Source organism: Chiloscyllium punctatum, chromosome 45 (assembly GCF_047496795.1).
Source record: "Chiloscyllium punctatum isolate Juve2018m chromosome 45, sChiPun1.3, whole genome shotgun sequence".
NCBI lineage: Eukaryota > Metazoa > Chordata > Chondrichthyes > Orectolobiformes > Hemiscylliidae > Chiloscyllium > Chiloscyllium punctatum.
The window spans coordinates 48,773,291-48,785,672 of NC_092783.1; the positions used below are offsets into that span (position 1 = coordinate 48,773,291).

General features: G+C 36.8%; 1 protein-coding gene across 1 annotated transcript in view; it reads left to right on the forward strand.

Annotated features, from left to right (window-relative positions):
* Nucleotides 1-10,915, forward strand: part of prelp (proline/arginine-rich end leucine-rich repeat protein) — a 29,850-nt gene extending 18,935 nt beyond the window's left edge. Inside the window, exons 2-3 of the mRNA XM_072563706.1 lie at nt 1,260-2,302; nt 3,894-10,915. Coding sequence (XP_072419807.1) covers nt 1,279-2,302; nt 3,894-4,069 — 1,200 coding nt within the window. The 5' untranslated portion in view covers nt 1,260-1,278 and the 3' untranslated portion in view covers nt 4,070-10,915. The remainder of the gene's footprint in view (nt 1-1,259; nt 2,303-3,893) is intronic.
* Nucleotides 10,916-12,382: the final 1,467 nt, after the last annotated feature.

The following is a 12,382-nucleotide window of genomic DNA, read 5'->3' on the forward strand; positions in this document are numbered from 1 at the left end:
GTACATTCTCCCCATGTCAGCATGGGTTTCTCTGGTGCTCTGGTTTCCTCCCACAGTCCAAAGATGTGCAGATTAGGAGGATTGGCCACATTGGAATTGTCCATTGTGTTCACGGATGAGTTAGGCTAAATGGATTAGTCAAGGTAAAAGTAGGCTTATAAGATACAGTGAGGGTCTGGTGGGATGCTCTTTGGAGGGTTGGTGCACCCTCAATGGGCTGAATGGCCTCCTTTCAGACTGTAGGGATTCTATGATTCGAATAAATGTATCACTCTCTGGCTTTAACATGTTGAACAACTGAGCCTCTATAGCTCTCTGGGACAGAGAATTCCAAGATACTACCTCTCTCTTAATTCTCCCTCATCTCAAGCCTAAATGGTCTATCCGTCATTATGACACTCTGACCTTTGTTTCCAAAATCCCCAGTCAAGGAAAACAGCCTTCCCACATCTATATAGTTGAGCCATGTCAAAAATGTGTGTGTTTTCACAAGATTGTCTCTCATTCTTCTAAACTCCCGAGAATACAGGCCCAGTCTCCCCAATCACTTCTCATAGGACAATCCTGCCATCCCAGGAATCTGTCTGTTGAACCTACATTGCACTCTTTCTTTAGCAATTTTATCCTTTTTTTGGTAAGGAGACCAAACTACACACAATACTTCGGGTTCTATCTCACCAAAGCACAAGACAGTTACAGGAATTGTGTTCTACAAAAAGGTGAAGAAAATCTTACATTGTAGAATACCTGCTGTAGATGTCTTACGACCACTAGCCATTGTGAGACCAGCTACTCCTATAAAAAGACATGTGTGGTGATTTTTCTGTGTTGTTTAACTTTTGCATTAAAAGTAATGAGCTAATACTAACATTAAAATAATACGGGATCTACCAGAACAGATTAGGCTGCGCATCCATAATTTTATGGAGGAAAAATTTCATAAGCTTGTTTGTATCTTATACTTGCTTCTCCTTTGGAGAACCATATAGAAAGGTTTATCGGCTGACTAACAACCTCCTAGGTTGCACTATGCTTAGTCCATCCATGGTCATCAGGTCCTAGAGTGAGACTTGAACCCACAACCTTCAAGCTCAAAGGCAAAAGTGTTATCTGAACCCTTTCCTAAACTTATTCCCCTGTTGTGTACAGGTTTGTTTTATGAGGCACAGTTAAAACTTTCGTTTCAGTCGCTTCTTTTCATTTATTTATTCATTGCATTGGATATTCTTCTAAAAACTTTGGAAATTGTATTTTCTCAGGTAAACGTGCATCTGGATCATGACCCACTTTGGATACATACTTTCTATTTGTCTTATTTTGACGACAGTGGTCCATTGCCAGGATCGTCAACCTAAAGTCAAACCTTCCAAACGTCCAAAGCCTCCCAAGCCTCCAAAGCCTCCCAAGCCTCCCAAGCTTCCCAAGCTCCCCAAAACTCCAAAGCCTGGAAAAGCAATTGCCATTGAGCCTACAGAGCCATTTCATGCCACAACGCTTCCACCACCTCTCCCCCCAGGTCCAGTGTCTGTGTTCCCAGACTGCCCCAGAGAGTGTAACTGCCCCCCTGACTATCCCAATGCACTCTACTGTGACAGTCGCAATCTGAGAATAGTCCCCATCATTCCACCCAGGATCCATTATCTCTATCTCCAAAATAATTTCATTGATGCTCTTCCAGAGCGGGCTTTCAGGAATGCAACGGAACTCAAATGGATCAATTTGGACAACAACAGGATTTCGAACCAAAAACTTGATAAACAAGTTTTCAACATTCTGAACAAACTGCTTTTCTTGTACATGGATAGAAATAAGTTAAATGGAGTTCCCCCCAATCTTCCATCTAGTCTAGAACAACTTCGACTCTCAAGGAATCAAATCTCCAAAATCCCACCAGGTACCTTTAGCAAGTTGGAGAATCTCACTTTACTTGACCTCCACCACAACAAGCTATCGGACGGTGTGTTCAACAAGAATACATTCAAAGGTCTCAAAAGCCTAATGCAGCTCAACCTGGCTCACAATTCCTTGAAGAAGATGCCTCCAACTCTACCTCAGGATATATTCCAACTCTTCTTGGATAAAAATCAAATCAAGGAAATACCTGACAACTATTTCAAGAATTTACATCATTTGGCTTTCTTAAGGCTGAATTTTAACCAGTTGACAGACCAAGGTATTCCCAATGGTCTTTTTAATCTATCAACTCTCCTCGATCTCCACCTGTCCAACAACAATCTCAATTCGATACCAACCTTTAGCACAAGGCTGGAACACCTGCATCTCAGCCACAACCATATTGATAGTAAGTTTTTTTTTGTATTTTATTTGGCAGGTTTCAATTTCAATGTTTTACTTCTATAGAATATGATAAACTATTTAGAATTATAAGTAATTTACTTTGAGATATCTGTTGAACTATTGATGAACTTTTAATTATTTAGATCATCAAAGATACTCACTCTTAACATTTCATTCAAATTATTGGATCAGCAGAGATGTTTTACCACTAAGTCGCTATTTGATTTACACTTGTAAAGCAATTAATTTAATGCAAGATAATGGGAATTATCAGTAATTGGCTAGATGGAAGAAAATCAGTAATATTGTGTACTTTAGTTAATAGATGATATTGATTCATTATTAAACAAGCATCATGAATTTTGACATCATTTGTACCTACAGAGTTGATTTGTGACATCAAAAATGACAATATCCTGCTAATAGATCACTCAAATTTTGTATTTACCTTAAAGCTAAAACTCTTCTTCATTGATGCCCTTAAATATTGTTTAAGAAGTCAGAGACCTGCACAAAACAATCTATTTATATCTGAAAACACGAATCTGAATTATTTTAACCTATCTATTCAATGAAAAATAATTAATATGTAAATCTCCTATGTTGTTACAGTGGCCTTCCATGCAGTTTTATACTGGACAACTCCATTTCTTTGACAATCTTGCCACTATCCAACATCACACTTTTACTGCCTGGTAATTTGTGCATTTGTAAATATTTTCCTAATCAACCTGCCTCAGAGGTATTCTTACACACCTCTGAAGCAGGTTGATCTTAAACTGGGGCCTCCTGGATCAGAGGTAGGGAACAACTACTGCGCCACAAGTGCCCTGTGAAAGAAAGCATACTCTTGTTTATACAGAGATCAGACAAAACCCAACCTGTTTAGAAATACCTACAAAGCAGGTGTGACTTGAAGCTGCAACTTCTGTTGTAGAGATACGGACACTCCCACTATTCCATAGGTACCTGCCTGTGATGCCAATAGCGACCTTTCCCCATCTACAGCAATCTCAAAGAGATTGGCATGCAGAAGTCAAATTGATATACATATCTTTTGCCCATTCCTTCACCATGCTTTCTGTCATGATTCACCACAGGTGATGATATCATCCAAATAATTGATAATGTCATTCTGCATGTGATGGTGCCATCCCAATACATGATGACACTATTCTCCCAGGTTACAACCGTATTTTGTAAATGTGGCCTTTGGAAACGCCCATCCTTGTAATCATTTTGCACAATGATTGAATGCCAAGTTTAGTTTTCAAATATGAAGGGTCAGAGGAGATTCAGTCAGCATATGAAAGCCCTAAATTCTCCTTTATTTTTTGTATGGTCATTTCACAAAGTTTAAAACAATTTTGGAAACAGCAAAGTACAGTTAGCTGCAACATTTCACTGCAGCACAGGGTAAGGAGCTGGGAGGTACATAACCCACTACTGCTGAACAGATGTGATGACAGTGTGGTTCATTTCCATAAACAGTTGCCACTGTCAAAGTGGATATAGGAATTGTGGAAAAGGTTGGTGCAGGAGGTTTTGTTTCCTAATCATCTGCCAATTTAAAGTTACTTTTCTCTTCCTCACAGAAATCAATGGAACTGAAATCTGCCCATGCCCCATCGATAATATTGCTTTACATGCCCACGATCTGGAGATGATACCACGCCTCCGATATCTAAGATTGGATGGGAATGCGCTGGCGCCCCCGATACCAGTGGAAATAAGGATGTGTTTCAGACTCCTGCAGGCAATTGTGGTTTGAAAGCTAGATCCCTGCAAGTTCTCTTTCCACTTTTGAAACAGAGCCAATTTTCTCATAGGGCTATTAGTCCAACTCTCTTTCTGTCAGATTATTGCTATGACTGTGTTAAATGGCAAGGCACAAAATACTGCAGAAACAGTTTCTTCCTTTTCAGATTATTATTGTTTCAATTTGGACACAAAAGTAATCTAACAAATGGGGCCACTACATCAGCATTAAACCCTCAATAGTGTGTGCAAAAGTTTGCTTCATAGGAGAAGTATCATATGAAGTGGAAAGACAAGACCAGCTGATATGTTCAGTCAGTCGCATATAAATATGGTTTAGACTCCATGCACATCAACCTATCCTGGAAGAAACAAGGGACAAAAAAGTTAGGTGATATTTAGGAAGAAATAAACATTGAAACTGTAGTGAGCCTTGTACCTACAGAACACACTTTGTGATTGCCTCTCTGATTCTCAAATACTCCATTTGCAGTATTAAGAGTATGAGCAAATAATGACATTCATATTTGCCCTTGCTGTGGTGCAGATCAGAAGAATGCAGAATCACCTTTTTCTCTAATCTAATGAAAGCTAATATGCCACTCGTTATGTGAAATTACTGTAGTATGGTTTGGTAATATCTGCTGGAAAGCTAAAGATTCATTCCCTTTCTCTCTCTAATTCGTTGCCTATATATCCTTCTAAATTTAAGACATTAGGGGATCAATGAGCTTCCATGTGAATTGAATCAAACACGACCTGATCAATGCCAATGTCAGCTATCCCTTTTGTAAATTTATCACCAATTACATATTAATGCAAGGAAATAAAGCAAAGGCAGCAACAAGATGTATCATTAACAATTGCTTCTGGTAATTCTTTTGCTCTCCTATAGACTTTTTTGTCATTGTTAATTGTTTACACAGTGTAGTTTTGTCCTACACACTGTCTTATCATTTCATGCACAGTTAATGGCAATCAGACTACATGCTGTTGAATTTGTGCTGACTTTGAAATGATTAAATAGGCATTTTGTCCCTTTTCAGCAGCTGGTGCCATTGATGTAGAACTAATGGACAAGATAATAACAGACATAATTATCACTTCCAAAATTCATTAGTATGAAATCCAGAGAGGAAGGTGAAAATTAGTGTTTGTAGGAATTCAAACATGTTAAATTGGATCTATTTTGCATTCTGCTCGATTGCTCCAATTTATTTAAAGTCTGTCTGTCCTCATGTGGCCTCTTCTGTCAGCCTCTTGAGGAAAATTAGTAATGCCTTAAGCATTACTGTGAGCAATGTTCCCCAGCACTAACACAATCATCACAAATACAATGTAAGGCCTGAGACTCTGTAGAGTATATCACCTGGCTATTAGTGAGGTTGTTTCACTTCCCTCTTAGTTTGTGCCTTATACATTTTTCATTACTTGTCCTGAATGTGAAAATTTTGCAGTTAAAGTACCAAAATGTATTCTAAAATATATACCAGAAGAGGGAAAGGAAAACAGATCCTTATTTGGATCTATTGTTTCATGTATTCATATCGGAGACTGAACAATCCTGCTTTTATTCTAGACTAAAAGATTTCATCAGAGTGTATTGGGATCCAACATGTGCTTCAGGAAATATTGGGATATGAGCACTGTGTCTAAAACATAGAATTTATGTTTGTTTCAGCTTGCAAACATATTTTCTTGAAACTAGAAAATGTATGCCTTCCATCAATAGCAATATATGCCATCAGTAAATTACGTTTGAGGTCAGTTGGCTTAGATTTTGCATTCACGACCAAAATTTCTGAATTCTGCTTTCACTATAGCTCTGCTCTGATTCAATTTGTTAAAAAAAATTGTTCTTGGGAGATCAATGTTAGGAGCAAGGTCATTATTTATTGCCTAAGATGGTTACCGTGGAGAAGGTTGTGTTGTGCTATCTTATTGAATCTTAGCTGCCTATTACATGGAGGGACATCCAAAATGCTGTTAGACAAGGAGTTCCAAGATATAACTTCAATGTTGATGAAGGATCGGCAATTTGCATCCATATCGAGGTGGCATCTGATTTGAAATGAAACTTAGAAGCTGCTGTGTTCCTGACAGAGCAGTGTATTGTCCTTCTAGCTGACAATGGTATGCATTTGGAAAGTACTTCCAAAGTAGCCTCAATATTTTGCTTCAATAGTGCCCTTGTAGAATGTTTGGGGTGGTGCCATGAATATATGATGAAATATTGATTCAATCAATAAATCTGGAATATAAATCTCTAATGATGTGTTGGAAATACTGTCATTAAAAACAATCTGGTTCACTTATGCCATTTAGAATTAGAATCCCTACAGTTAGAAGCAGAATCTCTACAGTATGGAAACAGGCCATTTTGCCCTACAGATCCACACTGACCCTCCAAAGAGTAATCCATCCAGACCCATTCCTCTACACTTATTACTCTAGATTTCCCCTAACTAATGAAGGAAACCCACCATCCTTGTCTGATCTGGCTTACATGTGACTCCAGGTGCATAGGAAGTGGTTAAAACTTAACTGATTTCTGAAAATGGCCTGGCAAGCCACTCAGTTCAAGGGCAGAAAAGGACAGACAATGAATGATGGTTTCACCAGTGACTCCCACATTCAATGAAGGAATCAAGAAAAAAATGTCAAGGGTGGAAATGAGCTTGAAGTGGATGATGGGGTACCAATCTTTGTTCTGGATGGTGTTGGACTTCTTGGGTGTTGGTGCTATTTCTGCACCCATTAAGACAGGTGAGGAAAATTCTATTCTATCTATCCTGATTCTGCCTTGTGTCGAAGCTGTAGGGAATTAAGAGATGGACCACTTGTTGCAACGACGCAGCTTCTGACATGTTCTAGTATCCATGGCATTATGAGCATGTCAAGTCTGATTTCTGATCAATCATGACCCTACGAAAGATGATGGTGAGCAGTTTGGTGATGTTACCTTTAAGGAATTCACATGGAAATCCATTCATCCCAGGTTAATATATTACAAAGGTCTTTAAAGCTGCAATATTTTATAGCAGATAAGGTTTTATTTTAATGATAGCACACATTTCTATCTTGCCTTTAAATCAATTAATAAATATATAGAATTGTAATCTTAAAAAGCAAAAATGTTTTCAAAGCGAGTGAGTGCTGGGGCAAAATATCATTAAATTCCTATCAGGTCTTCTGTTCACATATATCCATTTTCAAAGCTTTGCTTTATACAATGATAGATTACTGCTATTATCATCTTTTAAAAGCTTGTTTGTTTTAAAATGTATCTGTCAGATAATAATTAGATAATAGCTTTTTAAAAAAGTCATTCCTAGCATGCATATTTTATTAAGCAAAATTTTAAACATTATTTATAGCCAACATATTTTACTATAACAAATTGCAGCTTTAAGCACCTCCCTCATAGAATTTGATATGCAAATTGTTTTCATTTGCTTTGTTTTATTCGTTTACTTGCAGAGATCTGTAATTTACTGCAGTGCAGTTTAATGCATTTCTTGCACAAAAGCAAATATTGTCAGCATTGCTTACTTCACATCTCGCACAAAATAAATAAATTGATTTACAGTTCTTCAGCAAAAAGGACATTGGGAGTTTTTTTATGCAGTAAATGATTTTTAAACTTTTTTTGTGGTTGGTTTTGACAAAAGATCAAAGAGAGACAAATTATTGGAGTTATTTAAACATACGGGATAGAATCATTGGAAAAGGGCATCTCAGAAATGAACACTCTGTGATAAAGAGACTTTACTGCAACACTTAGATCTTAACCCTAAGGCCGAGATGAAATCCTAAAGCCAGTACAAAGTATATTGTTAAAATATATAATGATTATATTTTAATTGACAGTTACAAATAGTTATACACAAATTAATAACAAGATCTTAGACATGGAATCAAGTGACCTTAAGCGAACATATCATACAAAATCTACCAGAATCCAAATCATAAATCATAAAGAATCCAACATGAATATTTAATGAGGAATTCTTCCTGGTTTGTAAAGCATTTAATGTGTCTGCAGGAAAGATTCTACCTATTACCAGTTGCTTTTCATAAAGCGACTATTATTATTATACAAAATTCTTCTTCATGAACATCACATTTCAGGGGAAAATTAAGACTTGCTCGGTTTACAAAAACTGCAAGTCCATCCATTTTGCCTTCCAAGAGCCTGGTAGAGGACACAAAATTAGTTCCATGCAAAAGATCTCACCACACTACTTAGAAAAAAAAGAGTACTGAAGTTCTCCCAAAATTTCTCAATCAATGCCACCAAAATAAACTTAACTGATTATTTCTCTGTTGTTTGTAGATCTTGCCACATTTAACATAATATGGGAAAAGAGAGTCAGAGAATGGCAGGAAGGAGATTAAACCTAAGAGTACACCAAAAGTCAAGACTGAAGATTACAAAGACTATAAGAAGACAGTCTAATATTTCCATATCTGAAGGTGCATAGCGTTTATAACTAAGCAAACAAATTGTTAATACATGGCAAAATAAATGAATATGGCCTGGCAGCCATTACAAAGACATGATGACAAGGGTTGCATCTTGAATATTTAACATTCTGTTCAAGAAGAAATTCAAGAAGTATAGGAGACTAGGTAAAGGTGGAGGGGTAGCATTGCTAATCAAGGATGACATTTATACAATGACTGGAGATGACCTTGGTTCAGGAGATCAGGATGTACAATCAATTTGATAATGAGGAACAACTGGGGAAAGAAGTCACTGGTGGGAGTGGTTTACAGACCCCTTAAGAGTAACCACAAAGCTGGAAGAAATATACAAGAAACAACATTGGGTATATAAAATAAAGGTCCAACAATAATCATGGATGAATTACTTTACATGTAAACTAGAAAAATCAGTTTTACAAAAGTAGTCTAGCTGAGAGTTTATAGATTGCTTTTAAGTTATTTTTCAAGAGCAGCACATTCTGGAATCAACCAGAGAGCAGGTTATACTGGGCTTGGTATTGCGTAAAATGACTGAATTAATTAATGACCTCAGAGTAAATGCACTTTCTAGTACCAGTGACTATAAAATGAGCGATCTTTTCACTCTGAAAGGTAGAAGATGGCAGTAAAACTGATATTTTAAACTTAAGTAAGACCATCTATATTGGCATGAAATCTGAGATAACAAGAGTGAATTGTGATACTAGAGTAAAAGGTAGATCAATTAAGAAGCAGTGGTGGACATTTATGGTTACTTTTCATAATATTCAAAGAATAAGAATATTCCCACTGTAAGAAAAGTTTTGCACGAAGTGCCCATCATTCTTAGATAATTAAAGAAATTAAGACATGAATCAAACTTTAAAGTAAAAGTATATTACTGCACAAAGATGACTGGGAGGTTTGATAATTGTACATTATCTGAAGATTGTCAAAGAATGACTAAAAGATTAATCAAGCAAAGAAAAATAAAAACAGAAAGCAAGAGTTGTTACAGGTATTATAAAATGCAAAAGGTAATTAGCATCGTTCCGCTAGAGATTGATAATGAGGAGTTAACAGCATTTAGACTTTACTAAGATAGGTCACTATAGATGTTGCATAAAAATTGACAGTAATACCTGTAAATCCAAAGACAGAAGAGAAAGAACTTGATGAAATTACAATCACTGGAGAAATGGTGCTGAGCAAACTGCTGCATCTTTGTGCTCTCAAATTGATGGGTCCAGATGGAACTTCATCCTAGAGTCTTAAAAATGGTGTCTAATGGGGTAATGGATGAGTTGGTGTTAATTTTCCAAACTTCGCCAAATTTTGGAAAGGTCAATTTGAACTGGAAGGTAGCAAAGATAGTTTCTATTCAAGAAGAAAGTGAAGCTGAAAGAGAGAATTGTAGACCAGTTAGTTGAATAGAAAATGCAGAGTATTACTCAAATGGGAAATGGTTGAAGAATTCCTAATGCATTCTAATGCATACATAACTAAACCTTTTCAAGAAAATATAGCAAGTAATTAAGAAAACTAAATGAATGTTAGCCTTTATTGGGACGGGTATTGAATATAAGAGAAAAAAGGTGATATGCTGGTGAAACCACATCATTAGGGTGCACTGATTAAAAATTAGGGATCGCCTTTTTTATAATAGAGGTGAGTTTCTTTTATCTCCCACAGGGTTGTGCAACTTTGGAACCCTATGCCTCAGAGGGCTGTGGGTGTGAGACAAATTCATATTTTTAGGGCAGATAGATTCTTGTTAGGCAGTGAAATCAAAGGTTATCAGGGGTATGTGGAAATGTGGATTTCAAAACACAAGCAGATCAACCATGATCCTATGGAGAGTCCAAATGGCCTAATTCTACTCCTATGTTTGTCTTTCATAGACGGGCTGGAGGGTGGAACAACACAGCAAGCCAGGCAGCCTCAGGAGGTGGAGACTTCTCCACTTCCTGATGCTGCCTGGCTTGTTGTGTTCTTCCAGCCTTCTGTTCGTCTACCTGGAATCCAACATCTGCAGTTTTTTTTTGTCCCTAATCAATGTTTGTCTTTGGCCAGATAACAGTGAACACATGTTGCAGGTATTACTTGGCTGTGATATCCCTCAGAATAGGGCATATTTAGTTCAACATATGTTTTTCCTTCCTTTAAAAGTAAGACTCCATTTGGTAGTCCAAACAGTAATTAAGGTACCTATCAATTGTAACATGAGACACAGTACACAAATATAACCATAAATTTTCTGAAATCTTTAATCCAGAAGGAACTATAAATAGCAATGCTTTTTATTAAAGCTTCTGAAATTATTAACAGGTAATATATATATTTATGTTAAGAATTAAATTCCTGATGTGGAAGATCAATAAAAAGGCTAGGGTAACTGTTGATTCACTAACTGTAAGTTGTTATCTTAAACATCAATAAATAAATATTATTTCAATACTTGAAACATTTTTTGATAGTCATTTGAAATGCATCTCAATGTCTTGAGATTAAAAGCTTCAAATATAACTGTTACTCGTTCATCAAAGAAGTGTTGGTGTGATCATTCAGAGCATTAATTAAAATTATTTATTTTCTATTGCATCTGAATTAAGATGTTTTGGTTGGCCTGCTGGGAAATGTAGATGAAGAAAATTTGCCTTAAAATTCTACGGTTGACCATGGACTGAATTGGGTCAGATTTATCCTCCTCAGAAAAGTGATATTTTTAAACAAGAGTGGAATCCTGAAAGACATGGGAATGTTCTGTCTACTCTCCACTCAGTGGGAACTATTCATTTTCAGACTGTTACAATTTCTCTTGGAAGTGAAAATTAAAGAATGTGAGGTCTTTCACAATCAGGAATGTGTTGCAATGAGCTAAATCAGATGCAAAGCACTAATTACCCAATAACCCACAAATTTTGATATCTCTTACTTCATGCGAAAACACGTGAGGATTACAAATTAACACTTACTGCATTTCAAGAATGCAGATATTTTCTCATCAACCAGCTCAGAGATGTTATGCCACGGTTTGAACCCAAGCCTTCTAGCTAGAGGCAGATGTACTACCACTGCACCACAAGGGCTAAGAATTTCAAGACTGCAGACTCAGCATTACAACACATTTTGTTGTCCAATGGATCCTTACCACTGACATCTTGGTGAAAGATGCAGCAAGTAGATTTATTGCCACCATCCTCTTTTCAGGTTGAGCTATTCAGGGCCTGACTGGTATAGAGTACTCAAGCAAAATCACTCGGTATTCTGACAAGAAGATTTTGTTGTCTTAAACAAGTTATAATTATCGCATACTGCAATCAAATACAAGGACCAATGTTATGACACACAGGGAGGATGTGACCAAAGGAAGTTCAGTTGGGAAAATACATTGAGATTGGAAAAATTAAACTCTCAACATTGCAAAAGGAAAATATGACCTTGCACATAAGGATGAATTGAATTGACTTGTATCATTTATTGTCTCATGTATTCAATATAAAATACAATGAAAAGTCACTGTGCCTAGGCGCCATTCACATTAACTTAGAATCAAATTTAGAAAAGATAACAAAGAGAGTGTCTAACCTTTCCTTCTCCACTGCTACAGCCCCACTCCGGGCTCTAATGGCTCAATGATAATCTTACTACTGAGAGGCATGGGACATAGTTACATAAATGAACATCTCATTACTAACTAATCTTGCCTCTTTTATGTTTGAGTTGCTATTTTAGGCCTTAAGACCATAACATTCTGGAGCAGAATTAGGCCATTCAGTCCATCAAATCTGATCCACCATTCAATCATAGCTGATATGTTTTTCAACCTCAATCTCCTGCCTTCTCCCTGTAACCCTTG